Source organism: Fringilla coelebs (assembly GCF_963513975.1).
Source record: "Fringilla coelebs genome assembly, chromosome: 13".
In the NCBI taxonomy this organism is placed as follows: domain Eukaryota; kingdom Metazoa; phylum Chordata; class Aves; order Passeriformes; family Fringillidae; genus Fringilla; species Fringilla coelebs.
In genome coordinates, this window is record NC_140039.1 from 19,377,466 (window position 1) to 19,393,799 (window position 16,334).

The 16,334-nt window shown below is 42.4% G+C and overlaps 1 protein-coding gene across 1 annotated transcript in view; it reads right to left on the minus strand.

Annotated features, from left to right (window-relative positions):
• Positions 1-10,181: 10,181 nt before the first annotated feature.
• Positions 10,182-16,334, minus strand: part of CNTN3 (contactin 3) — a gene marked incomplete at both ends in the record, with an annotated part of 75,770 nt that continues 69,617 nt past the window's right edge. The window contains 4 exons of the mRNA XM_084214565.1: positions 10,182-10,285; positions 10,809-10,977; positions 12,110-12,222; positions 16,081-16,267. Of these exons, the coding sequence (XP_084070691.1) occupies positions 10,182-10,285; positions 10,809-10,977; positions 12,110-12,222; positions 16,081-16,267 (573 nt within the window). The remainder of the gene's footprint in view (positions 10,286-10,808; positions 10,978-12,109; positions 12,223-16,080; positions 16,268-16,334) is intronic.

The following is a 16,334-nucleotide window of genomic DNA, read 5'->3' on the forward strand; positions in this document are numbered from 1 at the left end:
TGAGCGTTCAGGGAATAGATGTAGCTTAACATGCAAATGCTGGGCTTCCTGCAGCACGCCGCTGCTTTTCAAGCTCTCTCATTTCATGCTGTTACCTCCATCCCTGCTGTGTCTGTGAAAAGAGCCTCTCTGAGGAAAAGTTTCCCACAGACACAAAACCTGACTGATGCTCTAAAAAAAGCCCGACTTACAGTTTAATTTCTAAATGCAGCGTCCATCTGCAGCCTGGCAGTCGGCAGCATCTCTGCTGCTGGCCTGTGGAGAAACCAGCCCCTCACTCCCTCAGGTTTCTGGGTGTGTGTTTTATATATTTGTCCTCATGTCTAAGTGAAGAAGTCCTGAATTTGTGAGCCAGGAGTCCTGTCCTGCCATAGGTGTGCAGGGGAAGGTTTTCTCTCTGGAGCAGTGATGCTCCAGTGCCCTTTGATCATCTGAGCATCTCTGTGTCTGAGTTCCCGTGCTCACAGATTTCAGTGTTCTACACAGAGTGGGAAATAGATATCTCTTGTCCCAGGTAACGAGCCATAAGAGAGGGAAAATGGCTTCAAGTTGTGCCAGGGGATGTTTTAGATTGGATATGATGAAGAATTTCTTCCCTGGAAGGGTTGTTAAGCCCTGGAACAGGCTGCCCAGGGCAGTGGTGGGGTCACCAACCCTGGAGGGATTTAACAGAGGTGTAGATGTGGTGCCTGGGGACGTGGTTTAGTGGTGACCTTGGCAGTGCTGGGTTAATGGTTGGACTTGATGATCTTAAAAGTCTTTTCTACCCTAAATGATTCTGTGGTTCTCTGTTCAAATGCTTTTTTTCCTTATCACCACTGAAAAGTGCCCATGTACAGCAGCTGCTGGGCAGGTGGGACTCACCAACAAATAATGTTTTCTTGGCACTTCAAATACCTTCCTTCAACCTTTCATGAATCCTTACAGCAACACATGAGGCATTATTGACAGGCAAAATAGACAAAATGTTCAATATTTCTCTAATGCTCTTTTTATTCTCTTCTAATTTCAGCTTTTTCCCATTCTATGCCACTACCATATAATCCAACATTTTAAGCATATTGTCTCTCATAGTGTCTGCTTAAATTTATAAGCTTGACTGATTATTTTGGCCACAGGAGACATCATGAATTCCATCAGCAGTTGCTCTCCTTGGGAGCTGGTCCCAGCCCTGCCCCAGTAAGAGCAGTGAGGCAGGATCTGCTTTGGGAATGGCAGGGCTCCTGTGGCTGGACCTCAGCTGGGCAGGGACTGGAGAAAAGAGCACGTGGAATATTGGGAATTAACTGTAACTTCATAGAACTGGGGGAAAAAACTGAGATTTAAACCTGATTTTCAGCAATGCAGTCTTGACGTTGTGGCTGTATGGAAGGGAGCTCACATGGCAGCACCCTGACCCCTCGGTCACCATTTCCATCTGAACAACCACCGTGGACCACTCCAGAGCATCCCAGAGCTCTCATCTTCCCAGGAAAGCCTTCCCCCAAATGGCTCTCATTTACAGCATGGCCTTTCTCCTTTCTTCCCAGAGGACAGCTAATTAAGTGCAGAAGGGACAGCTCTGCTCCTCCCAGGGCAGGCACAAGTGGGTGTTTGATATCAAAACATTTATGGTTTGGTTTGGTTCCAGCACAGCAGAGAGGAGAGATGATGAACTCGGTAGAAGAAATATCAGTAAACGTTTTGAACTCCCCATTTTGTCTCAGTTCACCAGAGCTGGCCAGAAAGAGGTGAATTCTTGAGAAATATCTTGTGAAAAGATGTCTCTCATTTTTTACTGCAGTGGCCAGCCCCAGCTCACTCTGTGTTATCTCCCATGAGTTCTGTTCATAGTCTGCTGCCAGAATTGGTGCTTGGGAGGTTGAAACAAAGCTCTTGTCTTGCTTCCAAGCTCTGCCTGCTCCAGTCCCGTTGTTTCTGGCTGCCATTTCCCAGTCAGTTGTCTGTGGTAGGAAACTTGATTCTTTTTTCCTCTTGTGCCTCAAAATGGCTCCAAGAAATTCTTCTCCTCCAGGCAGGAAACCCTGAAACTTTTCAATTAGCTGCATCACAAACTGATTTCCAGCCTTGTCTCTCTTCTCTTACATGAGCTATAAAATCCCTTCTCTCCCCCACAGCTGAACTAAAAATGGCCAGTTTTTACCCTGCTATTTACAAGCATGTCCGCATGGTAGAAAAGAGGAGTTCTGGCTTATCTTGTGTTACGTAAATATTTTTGTGCTTCCCAAACAAAGTTTTTCTTTCCCTTTGATCTGGTTTTCTTGTAGCCAGTTTAACCTCCAGAAAGAGTCAGGAGATTCACAGAGATTGCCACTGGCATTCGTCCTGAGGAAAACTGGAGAGAGAAAAGAAAACTCCAAATTACTGCTGTAAACAGCTCCTTTAGAAATGGATGCTCACCAAAGGAAAAGATTGTCTTCCAGTGTCCTTTTTAAGCAAATTTTTGCTTAAAATAGCTGGGACCAATATAAAAATAGCATTTGCTTAGTGTGATACGAGATGAAAGTGGTGCTTTTCCAGAGGGGTGGCTGCGCCCCAGACTTGTGCTGTGGGCAAGATCTCAGAATTACTGGAGTTATTTTTATCCTTCCATACTTTTTGTGCCTAAAGTTCTCACTGATTGCTTTGGGCTGTGCTGCCAGGGGGGTGGAGCATTCCCAAAAGAAACTTTTATGGCAGCTTTAAACTCCTACAAGAAGAGGCTGATTTCAGTTTCACTGATTTCAGATTATTTATTATTAGAGTTATTTCACAGAGTTGTCATATAGACTTGTATTTCCTAATTATAAAACTAGCACCAAAGCACCAGGACTAGAGGGAAAATAAACAGCACTTGCAGTCTGTAGATAAAAATGCTTAATTCCACTTAAAATTGTTATTATACAGAAGATGTAACAGTGAAGATTTTGGCAGTATTTTGGGTAGGATGACAGCAGAAGGTCTGGCTGAACTCCTGGTTCTGTGTCAGTGGCCAGGACTAGCAGAATGGTTTTTATCTGGAGAAAATAATATAATATAATATAATATAATATAATATAATATAATATAATATAATATAATATAATATAATATAATATAATATAATATAATATAATATAATATAATATAATATAATATAATATAATATAATATAATATAATATAATTTCACTATAATATAATATAATTTCACTATAATATAATTTCATATATTTTAAATATATATTTTAAGATATTATTTATATAGTCATATATTTTATATATTATAATATATATTATAATATATGATATATATAAAATAAATAAATATAAATATATAAATCCCATATATATGGGATATATATATAGGACTTGCATATGTTTTCCTGGATGTTTTTCAGGCCTGCTGCTAGTACCTCCTTGAAGAAAAGTGCATTTATTATGAAAACCAACCAGCTGAAGATGTTATTGAGGTCATGGATGTGAAGGCAAGAGGAACCAAGAGGAGCCCTGGGAGTGTCTGCCTGGAGCCTCCTGGTGCCACGGTGGAATCACAGCCAGCAGAAAACTTGGCAGGGCTTTGCTGTGCCTGAGCCCTGCCCAGGTTCAGCAGGGCTGATTGATCAGCCCAAGGCTGCAGAAATTGGGGTGAGGATTCATTAGCCTGGGATCAGCCCCCAGCCCTGGATACACTGCTTGCTTGAAAACTGGTAATTAATGGTGCTTTATTTTTCACGTTTCCAAGGCAACACAAACCCCCAGGACACTGTTTTCCAGACCATGAAGTGATGCTTTTGGCTGCTCCAGAAGCTCCCCCATCTCGTCTGAAGCTGCTGTAAAGGTACCAAAGCCATATTTTTTTGTCATTATAGTCTATTTACATCCTATATCCAGAAAGTAATGACGATCAGATGCTGCTGCTGAAATGATCTGCTCTCACTGCAGAACTCATTCAATCAGCAGAGAGCTCTGCTATTCAAGTAGATAATTAGTGTTGTGACAAGGGTGACTGTAAATGCCTCCGTTTGGTGGCAATGTTAGGAAGTGTGACAAAAATTAAATTATTTGTCTGCCTTAAGCATGGCCTTCCTTGGATTGCTAATGAGGGGAATTCTTGTTAAACACATGTCCTGTTCAGACTCCTTTACAGGTGCTGGGAAAATGATTTATTCTTTGTATCATCAGGGAGGGATTCCCCCCATTTTCTCTGACTCTTTTTTGTGCTTTTACCTGATGTAAAAGATCCAGCACAAAAGAGAGATTCCCCAGGGCCAGCAATCCCAAGGGACACCTTTGCTGCCCACCCAGACCCCATCTGGAGAAGGAATTGGCTCAGGGAGAGCCTTTGGGTGCTCCAGTCTCAGGGGAACAGCTGCAGCAAACCAAACCCTCCTGCAGCTCCCTCTGGGGCTGCAGGGTTCAGGGCTGCCTCAGACTTTGTGCTCCTGGAAGCTCCTGCCCCAATTTGCAGCATCAGGTTCCTCACAGAGAAAATCAAGGCACAATTCTTCCCATGAATATTTCTGGGTTTCACATTCTCTGAACCTCACAGAAAGAAAGAAAAACCACAATTCTTATCTCATTTGCTGTGCCTGTGTTTGCTCACAAGTAGAATGCATCGTGGAAGATTGTTTACCTGAAAAGAATTGATGATTAGATTCTGGTTTAATTCACTGACCAATGACACTCAGGTGTGTTTCAGCTGACAGTCACAAGAGATTCTGTGCAGTAGAGTTAAAGTGAGCCGAGTGCTTGGCAGATTCACTTTAAATGTAATGTAATAGTATAGAATAATATAGTATAATAAAATAATTAGTTAGCCTTTTGATAAGATATAGTCAAATGCATCATTCTCTCCCCCTTGTCAGAGGCAGAAATATCCACTACAATCAGGAGGCTCCCGAGGCCCCTGTCCCTGAGCAGGAGGATGCTGTGGAAGCAGGGAGCCCCTCTGGCACTGCCCATGGCTTTTGTGCAAAGGAATCACTTTTATTGTGCATTTTCATCGATGGCCACGTGCTTGGGCAGCTGGGTTTGGGTCCCACCTTTGCCCAAGGGGTGCAAACCCTCCCTGAGTGCTGGGGCAGCCCAGTCCTGCACCCTTGGCTCATGATGGAGCACATCCCTGTCCCTCCTCTGTCACTGTCACATTTTCTGAAAAATCCCCTTGCCCAGGATTTCTCTCCTGGGAAGCTGAGAAGCCTCAGAGAGAAAGGAAAACAATATTATCTCATTTGCTTCTCCTGTGTTTTGCTGCTTTGGGATGTGGTTGGAGATTGTTGATCCCACATGGGAATTGTTTTTACTCATTGGCCAGTGATGGCCAAGATGTGTTGAGGCCTCCAGAGAGTCACGAGTTTTTCATTATTATCTTTTAGCCTTCTGTCTGCACCCTTTCTCTGTCCTTTAGTATAGTTTTAGTTTAGTATTCTTTAATATAACATAGATCATAAAATAATAAATTAGCCTTCAAAGAACACGGAGTCAGATTAATTTCCTCCTCTGACAGGGGACTCAGAAAATACCAGACTGCTCCTGCAGTTCTGCATCCCAAGGAGTGCAGGGTTTGGGAGGATCAGGGTTGAGCAGGCAGCAAGGAGCTGGGCTCCTCAAAAGTTTCTCATCCCTGATGGACATTTTTGGCTGTCCCAGCTGCCCCAGGAGCTGTTTTGAGTTCAAATTGCCACGGGCTGAGTGAATGAACATCCTGAAGTTGCATCCTTTCACAGGCTCCAGTGTGATGCTTTTGATTGTTCCTTTTTCAGCCTCTGCCAGTGCCTTGATGTTCTTCCCCCAAAGGGAATTAATGGCTGGGAAGGAATGGAGAGCACAGCACAAAGAGCAGGCATGGTCCAGGCCTCCCAGGACTAATTATGCTCTTAAAGGGTAAGAAAATAATCCTGGGTACATTGGGAGGAAAGTGTCTCAGTAATGCTGTGTGAGGTTACAGGCTTGTCTCCTATATTTGTGCATTTGGAAAAAAAAAAGAGTTTCAAAGACACTTCTTGACCTCAAAAAGATCAGTGAGGAGTTCAAGAAAAGAAATTTAATTCCAAGTTGAGTTTATCACGTTTTCTTGACCCTTAAGGATGGAAAAAGCAAAGGAAGGACGCACATGAAGGTCCTGTGAAATTCTAATACTGAAACACTCTCATGCACAAACTGTGAAGTCTGAAAACAGAGTTCAGAGGCAAAGCAGGCAAAGAGCAGGGTGTGAATTCCAACGAGGGCACTGCAGCCTGGCAGCTCAGGCTCTGCAGGAGCAGCCAAAGGAAAGCTGAGAGTCTCTTACTGAAACACAAACTCCTGGGGGCAGCTCGGGGGTGCATCTGAGAGCCAGGACAGAGGCACCCACAAAGGGAAAAACAGGGAAATGGATCCCAAACTGGTGCAGGGTTATTGGAGAAGGATGGAAGGATGTGTTTGTGGGAAATGCTCGTGCACAGACACACTGGGACATCTCCAGGGACAGTCCCCTGGCTCTGGCACCACCTGCCAGCAGGAGGAAGTGGCAGAGCTGGCACAGGACTGTCCTGGAGGGGATACCCCGGGTGCCAGTGGGGTGTCCCACCCTCTGCCACCTCTGGAAACACCCCCAAGCCAAAGGTAAGGCTTCAATAACTGCCACAGAGCTTGCTGAGGCTGCTGAGGAGCTCACAGAATTCACAGAATCACTGGGTTTAGAAGAGACCTTCAAGATCATGAGTCCAGCCCAGCCCCAACAGCTCAGCTGAAAGGTGCCTGTGCTCAGCTGGGCTGGGCTCTGTCTGCAGGAACTGACAGACCCAGAGCACACAGCCTGAGCTGCACCAAGGGAAATACAGGTTGGACAGCGGGAAAAAGTGTTTTACAGCAAGGGTGATAAAGTTCTGGAATGTTCTGCCCGGGGAGGTGGTGCAGTCCCCATCCCTGGGTGTGTTTAACAAAGCCTGGATGTGGCACTGGGTGCCAGGGTTGAGCTGAGCTGTTGGGGCTGGGCTGGGCTCGATGATCTTGAAGGTCTCTCCCACCCAGTGATTCTGTGAATTCTGCGAGTTCAGCCTGGAAAATGAGACACTCTGTCCTCTGGGCTGCCCTTCCTCCTGGGAGCCCAGGCTGGGAGCTGTGGGACTGTCAGGAAATGCCTTTTCCCAGGGGACAGGGCTGCTCCCAGAGCTGCTGAAGGTGCTCCACATCCATCCCTGGCAGCCCCCAAGTGCCTCTCTCCATCCATCAGCCCTGATGAAGCTGCAGAAGGTGCACTCAGGTCTGTCTGTGCTGAACACATCCCTTTTTATTGATTTGCAGGAGTTCACAGCATTAGCATAAAACAATCGAGGTGGTTGTTTCCCCTAAGAGAGCCAGGGCCTGTTTACAAACTCATTTTATTTTCACAATTTTCCATTGTTATTTATTTCAGGCAGAGCTGTCAGATGAATGCACTCCCTCATGCTGGACAGCTTGCTTTATTGCCTGTTATTAAGACATAACAGATATAACCTGACAGGCACTGCCCACATCTGCCTGCCACCACTGAAAGGCAAATTAAGTAGAAAATAGAGATCTCCAATATTTCTTTGGCCTGAAGTGATATTAGGTTTTAACTCATTTTGTATTCATAGAGGATCCTGCATGTTTGTAACATATCCCACAGTAAACTGTTCAAAGGAAAAGTTGGGTTTTAAAGCAATTCTTACTCCAAGTACCTCTGAGAAATTCAGGCTTTAGAATACAGCTCTGATGTTGGATGGGGAATTGAAAAGAATGCAATTTTAAAAACTATGACTGAAGCCTACCATTGTTCCTTATGAGATTTCAAATATTAGATGTGACAAAGTGCTGGTTATTTGGGGAAGCCCAAGTCCAATGAATGGCAGAACCACCTTCCTCACCCCCTGCAGTTCTTGTTGTATAAAAACCTGATTTAAACCTGATTTACTCCAGAAAAATGACTCCAGTCTTGTGTACACACTTGTGATTTGTTTGGATCGCTATTAACCCTTATTACAACATCTGGATCAGCTCCCTGTTCTGCAGGCAGAACCCACACTTTAAAAGCTGAAAGTAAATAGTTGTGCTGTGCCTGTGTTCCCCAGAGAAAGGTTTTAGTGCTGGAAAATCTCAGGTTTTATAGGAAGCTGCAGTGTGGAAGTAACAGGGAAATTCAGCAGCAAACAGGAGCTGCAATTTAATGCTAAATAGGGATACACTGAATAAATTATTATAAAAAACTAACTCTTCTTCAGTATAATTATAGTGTTGGGGTTTTTTTCCCACTTTAGGGAAAAAGAAACAGCCTGACTAGATAGATGGGAAATGAAGCCAGGGAAATGGAGGGGGATTTTTGCCCATCCTGCTGCAAACCTAGGCAGAGGAGGAGCTCAGAAGCTTGAGCACAACCATTTTCAGATGTGTTAAACCCCCAACGTGTGCAAATATGTAACAGAACAAGCAATAACACTTTGAGATAGTCTATTATCCCTCAATGTAATAAATATTTTATTAGAGCCATAGAAAAGAATGCATACAGATAACCATAGGATACACACACAACTGGAAGTTCAAGGATAAATTTCAACCTTTTCAATATGAAACAAGGTACTGGGTACATATCTCATGGAGATATAGAGCTAGAAATCAAGTAATAATACAATGTAAGTGCATGAAAAATGGGCAGTAAAGGAACCTGGACTAGAATTCTGTGAAACAAGAGTCACCCTTTGTTGCATGAAATAGAACTATTTACTCACTAGGAACAACTGGATTTCCATGTCCCACCCACCCCCCCTGTTTGCAAGTGTCTGAAAACAACACTGGTCAGCCACATGGAAAAGCAACTAATTTTAAACTCATTTATAGCTCTCTATGTACAGTATATACAGCTCCTGCTTTCCTCAGCAGCACTTTGTCTCATCTGGAGCTCACGTGCCAGCTGAATGCATATCAAGGTATTTTTTTCCAAAGTGCTACCATAATTTTATTAATCCTGGTTCCCCCTTTGTACTTCTGTGTGTTGTAGTAGTGATGTGAAATTTAAGAAACCCAGTCTTTAGGAGGAGATGCTTTATGCCACGTGAAGAGGGATGCTGTGACCTCTCTGGAAGGTGTCTGTCTGATTTGACTGAAGCCACAACTCCAGAAGTCAAATGGACCAGGCTGAATGTATCTTTAATTTACTGCCATGGAAGAAAGCACAGGTTTCTCTTCAACAGCAAGCCTGAAGAGTTGTTGTATCATTTTTTTAATATCCAAATATTGCCGTGAACTTCCCAGACTCACGTGACAGCAGCGGGGTGCAGCGCAGAGCCAGAGCAGGTGGAGCAGCTCAGAACTGGTCCAAGAGCAGCAGGAAGGAGAGGTCTGACTGTAAGTGTGAATTTGGGATGTTGGCAGTGCAGTGTGGCACAGACATGAGCAGGAGAATTTGGGGCTGCAGGTCTGGGAGGTGACAAGGGAAGGAGGGGGTGTCTGTCCCTGTTCCTAAAGCCCCTGCAGCTCTCCAGGGCTGCCAGCTGGGCTGCTCAGCCCCTGGAGCATGGGCAGGAGGGCAAACACAGCACCTAAGGGTGGGAGAGTGGGGCTGAGAACAGGAACAGGGCTGGGGAGGGCGAGGTGGGGAGATGAGGATGTGAATATCAGCGTTTACTGAGAAGGGGCACAAGAACATCCCCGCATCACAGCTGGGAGGGAGATCGCTTCCCAGGAGCAGCCTGTGCCCTGCTCCAGATGGGATTTCTTTCAGGGAGGGTTTTTTTGGGATTCCTTTCCCTTCAGAGCAACTCCCACAAAGGGCAGCAGGGAAATGATCCGAGCTCTTGGGTGATGGCACTGCCCTCCAGCTGGGGACAGCCACAGCTCTGATTTCACCTTTTCCACAGCAAATGTTATCTTAGCCATGCAGAACAGACCCAGAACAATTCAGGGTTGCTGCAAAAATGTTGTTTCTCACTCTCCCTCATCGCCCTGACCTCACAGTGCCATCCCTCCCCCTCTCTCTCTCTCTTACACTGTATCTGAAGTATGTAACATGTAAACTCCTTTGGTTCAAGTATTAAGGCATTTTTAGATTCCTTTTTAAAGGATTTGCTAAACTTTACATGGTATTTTTACTTCAACTTACAGTGAAATATAAAGAATTTAAAAACACGTCAGGATAGAAGAAAAAACATGCATTAACCACTGCAGTTTTTTTAAAAAAAGCACTTTAGTAACCAATTTTTTTTTTCCCCAGCAAATGCAAATATATCAGCACAACACAGAATTAAGGGTCAAGGAAAATATTGTTGCTAAGAAGCTGGAGAGACCGAAGATACTCAAGACTGATGGGCCAGAACCTCTTGCATCCATACCTGTGATGAAAGAAAAAATGAATTTAGTGTTGAATGAAAGCAGAAGCATCTGCTGTGCCACATTATTACTCTCCCTAGATGCCAAGCAAGAATGACTGTAATTTTTTCTTACAAGCACTAGAGATCTACAAAAGTACAGGAAATATTTAAAAATTACAGAGATGCTGTGATCATGAATGGTTTTGGTGCTCTGGTTCAGCTGACAAGGTGGTGTTTGGTCAAAGGTTGGACTCGATGATCTTAGAAGTCTTTTCCAACCTTAATGATTCTGTGAGTACACTTTCAAGGTAATAGTTTTTTATAAAAAAAACAGGAGAAGTAAAGAAAAGGCAACATTTTTAATACCAACTCACCAGTTCAGCAGAATGGAGTTTGCCATGCATGAGGGCATGAAGATTTAATTGCTTTCCTTTTATTACCTTATTACCACACAGCATCTGAACATTAATTTTATTTTTTTTTTTTTCCCCATCACCAAAGGAAGCACAGACAAGCTGGGACAAAGGAAAATGGTTCAACCTACTGGCTAGCCTGGGGATGAGGATCTGCTGGCTGCTGCTGCCGTCCCCTCCCTCGGTGGTGGCTCTGACCTCGATGAGATAATCGTCCTGCAGCTGCAGCCACAGCTCGGCCGTGGTGCTGGCCGTGGTCAGCACCTCCACCCCGCCCTGGCTGCTGGTCCTGTACAGCACCTGCAACACAGCACGGCCTCAGCACCTCCTCTGCCCCAGCACACACGGCTGCAGCCTCTGGGAGGGGTGGGATGAGGGGAAGATCTCATTTTGGGTCAATATTGCAGGGTTTAAGGGAAGAAGGGAGCATCAGTCAATGTTCTCTTTTGAACGTTGACTCAAAATGGTCAAAAACATTTTTTTGGAATGTTTTTCTGTTCAAAAAAAAGAATGAATTTTTCATTAATTTTCGAACATTTTTTTGCCTTTTATTCCATTTATTCCATTCCTTTTATTTTATATTTAGTTTCAAACGGCACAACGGATGCTAATACATCCGTCTTGTATTATTATAAAATGTATATTATTATTATAAAATGTATATTATTATTATAAAATGTATATGTACATATAAAATGTATATGTACATAATATATATAAAAATAATACACACTATGTATTATTTTTATTACAATAATATGAAATAACGGGACACTGGAACAAGCAATAAACATATACTTCTTGCCTGCACAACTCTGGGTCATCAGATCTTCAGCCTGAATCTTTTATTCAGGATTATATCCTGTGGGATCCAGCATCCTCAGCTGTTCTTTCACACACACTTATATGATATATTTAAACACTTCTACATTTGTGTGCTGATCAGCTTTAGAGCAGGTGCAGCTGGGTAATTTCTATCAGGGAAATGAGCATGGCCCACAGCAGGTAAAAGGAGAAAGGTTTAAAAATATCAGTTTAATAAATGTGATAATATACTCTAAATATAATGAATACACCTGGCCAGCAATGGAAGTTACATCCATCAGGCTAAATGTTTTTGGTTCCTTTCGAAGTTTTATCCATTTGGGTGGGTAAGTGTTACACAGTTAAAATAAGAGTTATGGATGTGGTGTTTGAATATTCTCAGTTCCAGGTGTGGGTGGGATCCCAAGAGCTGAGCAGTGCCAGCATGGGAGGAAAAGGGACTGGGGGACATTAACGGTGAGACACTGTTAGAATACATATCTAAAATATTTAAAATCCCAAAAAGGAGACCCCAGTGAGATGGTTTAGAGGTGGGGTTGTGCTCTGAGCATGCAGACAGACAAGGAAATACCAGCCCCGGGCTGTCCCCAGCTCTGTCCCCACTGACCTTGTAGCCCGTGACCTCGGACTCGTTGTCCATGGCTCTGACCTCCTCCCAGCTCAGGACAACCCTGGAGTCTGTGACATTCCACACCACGTTTCCTGGGGGCTGGCTGGGTGCTTCAAACACACAACAGAAGCGAGACTTTAATTTAATTGGTGTTGGTGATTGATTAACCAGCTCAGGTAATTGGCTGCCATTGCATTTGGGATGCAAAAGCAGCTCCAGTGCAGGCTCCCCTCTCTGCATGGTATGGTTCAGAGGCTAAATTTGAAAAACAGAAGGAAGAAAAAGCCAAAATGGCACATAAATGTTGTTTCTGAAGCTGAAATATCTGTTGCTGGTCCCTCTTTCAATACAGCCAGACAGAAGCATGTGCCTTAGGACATGGGTGATTAATTAGAACAAACTCTAATGATGGTACCAGAAAATTTCTAGGTTTAGTACAGCGCCAAGAATAAGAAAATTCTTGACAATGGATTTTTAGACAGATTTAGTCTCAGTGAATATTCATATTTACCCACTATGTTGATTTACTTTAAGATGTTTGTTATGGAAAATATTTGAAGGGTTTTTTTTTTTTTGTCTTTTGGCTCTTCCAACTCGAGCTGTGGTTCTGAATGGAGCCTGTGCCAAAAGTGGGCTTTGGCCACGGAAATCTGCTGGGAATTCTGGTTCATTAGCAACCCAAGCCTGTTATTTGCAAAGCAGCTGCAAAGAGCTTTGGGCTCTGCCCCTTTCAGGTACCTTGGAGCTTTCAGGGAAGTACAAACCTCCTCAAATACCTCAGGTTGCTTTCCCAGAAAACAGGTCCTGCAGTGACACAAATCAATGATTAAAATCTTTTCTAAATGTGTTAAGGAAAACAATTTACTGTTGCTGTCACCTAGTGGAGGCAACTGCTGCTTAGGTGGGCTGAGCTGTGCTTTGAGACTGGAGGTTCCAGCTTTGAGCACTGAGAGTGGTTTTGAACACTTGTATCCATCTCCTGATAGGGTTTTCCCCCTTTTTTCCCCCCTCCTCTTTTCAATTCTCTCACTCAGGAAGTTCCCTGCCTTCTTTCCATAAGCAGTCAGATCAAAATCCACCTGATTATACTCAAAAAAACCAGAAAAAAAACCCCTGAGACTTAAAAGAATTATTCCAAAGTCAACCGACCACCCACAGCTATTTTCTTTTACTATTTGTCTTGTTCTGTGTACTGAGGAAGGTTTAACCTGATGTTCTAATAATAACCACTCCTTGTAAATGTAAGAGGAGATTGTTTCACTCCTGAGAATGAAGTGTTACAGCATGTATGAATTGTTTTCACACGGAGATATTACAGCTGAATTTCAAAGGAAATGAGTCATCCTCGAAATCCACAACAAAATATTAAGATGACACGTGGAAAAAAAATGGAGAGTAATTATCTACAAAAACTGTAAGCCTCTGTCTGAGGGATTCAGAAGCTCCATTTGCTGCAAAAATCTCCAACAATCACCAGAGTTCAGAACTTCACTTGTGGCAGGTCCTGATGCATCAATCACGTCAGGACACGTCCAGGGAGCTGCAGGGATTTCTGAGCTGCTCAGGGCTGAAAGCTGCTCTCAGGCAGGAGCACTTCTCAGAATTAAAAGCTGATGGGCAGAACATTGGGGTTTTATTTTAAGACTTTCAAAATATGAAATAATTGTCACAACTTAGGCAAGTCTTCCCCACCCACTTGGCATTTTACATAGCAGTATCTAAACCTCCACTTGTTATTCTGGGCTGTAAACGTGCATATTTCAAATTTTAAAGCAAAGATATTTTAATTGTCAAAGGCTTACTTTCAATTTTGAAATATACATTGCCAACAGAACTGAACTATTTGTATTCCTTGATATGGCAACAGTTTCCGAGATGTACCTGGCAGGTCCTGTGGGGGAATGCAAATCCTTCATAGTGAAAACCACACCAATCACAAATATTCAAATTAAATTACAATCCAGGATTGATGAGAAATTACAGATTTGAATGAAAAATCAGTTTTTACTGCAGTAGCATGGATAATTATTTCTCTCAGCAATTCAACTAATTTATCAAAATCTGCAGACTGACAGTACATGGCTTTGCTCTCCTTATTCACCAGAAATATCCATGGACATAATGCCATTAATTTTCCTTTTTAATTATTCCAAACAGCAGCATTTTGCCCAAGGGTCTGATCCAGATCCTGCTCACACCAGTGAGATCAGGAGCTTGTCCAGTTCTCAGTCACACACTCCAAAAGCAGGGGGCACACCAAAAAAAGACTCAAAACCCCTGAGCTGACCAGCCTGGCACCACCTCTAGTGAGCAGCCACAAAGATGATTAATTAGAAAAAAATTCCTTTTCCCATGTCCTGTCCAGGCTGCAGGCAGTGAGCCACTTCAGATCAGCCAGTTCATGGTAATTGTGCATATAATATATTTAAACTCAGGCAAATCTGAGTTGGTTTAGTCCTCAGTGACAGACTGACACTCATTTTTGCCGAGAATAATTTCTGATAAACTAGCTTATTTCATAATATTAATGCTACAACTCTGTCTGCTCAGGGGATGTTAATGACTGTTGCAGGGGATTTGACCCTTCAGACAGATTTAATTGTCTGTTCTTGTGCCTCTGACAGAAACACTTCAAGACTGATGACCCTGATTCTGAGCTGTATTACAACCGAGGAGCACACTAAAAATATTTCCACTTGTAGAAAAAATTAGTGCAGCCTTTGACAATCTGTTCTCCAGCTTAATTTTGCCTCAGCAGCAGCAGAGTGGCCTCTTGTGCAATTTGTTCAAGGGGAAACAGTGGACATGAAGGATTGTTTTGCATGAACTCCAGGAGGTTCATTGCATTTCAAACCCCATGCCCTAGAGAACTTATAAATATGTTATAGAACACTGAAAAATTCAACAAGTCTCTTTTTTTTTTTTCCCTTCTAAGTAACAGAGATTTTTCTTTTCAATTTCTTCCAGTCATTAGCAGCATGACAGAGGTTCAGGGCAGAAATTACAGATCTTCCCTGGGCTCCCCTGGCATGGCTGGGTGTCACCCACCCTGCTGAAGAAGTGGGGGAAGCTCTGTGCTTGGTTCATGTGGCTACACAGAAACTCAGGTCACTCAAACTGTGATTCCCAGGAATTCCACTGCATTTCCTTTCCCCTCCCATGTCACGTTTCCTGAAAAATCCTCTTTGCCCAGGATGCTCCTCCTGGCAAGCTGAGAAGCCTCAGAGAGAAATCAGATAATTATCTGATTGCTTCTCCTGTGTTTGGCTGCTTTGGAATGTGGTCTGGAGATTTGTTTACCAACAGGTGATTGTCTGATTGGTTTCATGAGAATTGTTTTGACTTAATGACCAATCCCCATCAGCTGTGTCAGACTCTGGAGAGGAGTCACAAGTTTTCATTATCATTCTTGTTAAGCCCTGTCTGCATCTTTTCTCTAATCTTTAGCAGAATTTTAGTATAATTATTTCCTATAATATACTATAATATACAATATACTATACTATAATATCCTATATGACAATATAATATAATATAATATAATATAATATAATATAATATAATATAATATAATATAATATAATATAATATAATATAATATAATATAATATAATATAACTTTTTATATAATATGATATATATAATATATAATATATAATATATACAGTACTATACGATAATATAATAATCTCTTATATTATAATTAATATGATATATTATATAAAATATATAAATATAGAAAGTATATAGAATATAAAATATATTAATATATGATAAGTATATTAATTAATATAATTATGTTATTTTATTATAAATATAATATGTAATATAATATATAAAATATAACAAACATCATATAATACAATAATAAATTAGCCTTCTAAGAACACAGAGTCAGATTCAATCATTCCTCCTCCACCCTGGGGACCCTGCAAACTCCCCCCTGCCCCCCCAGTTGAGGCACTCACGTGGCTTTTTGGTGGTGGCATTGACGGTGGCACTGAAGGGCCCTGCCCCAGCGCTGTTGTAGGCACGCACAGCTGTGTAATAATCCAGGTTGCTCCTCAACCCTGTAATTTTTATTGATGTTTCATTCCCTGCTGCTTTTACTCTGTTGGAGGATTCTTCTTTTTGGCCTTTATTCCAGTACCTAACCTAGGAGATAAAAACCAAAAGCATTTAAATCTTGCATGGAATGGGCTGTTCACCCACAGCTCTTTCA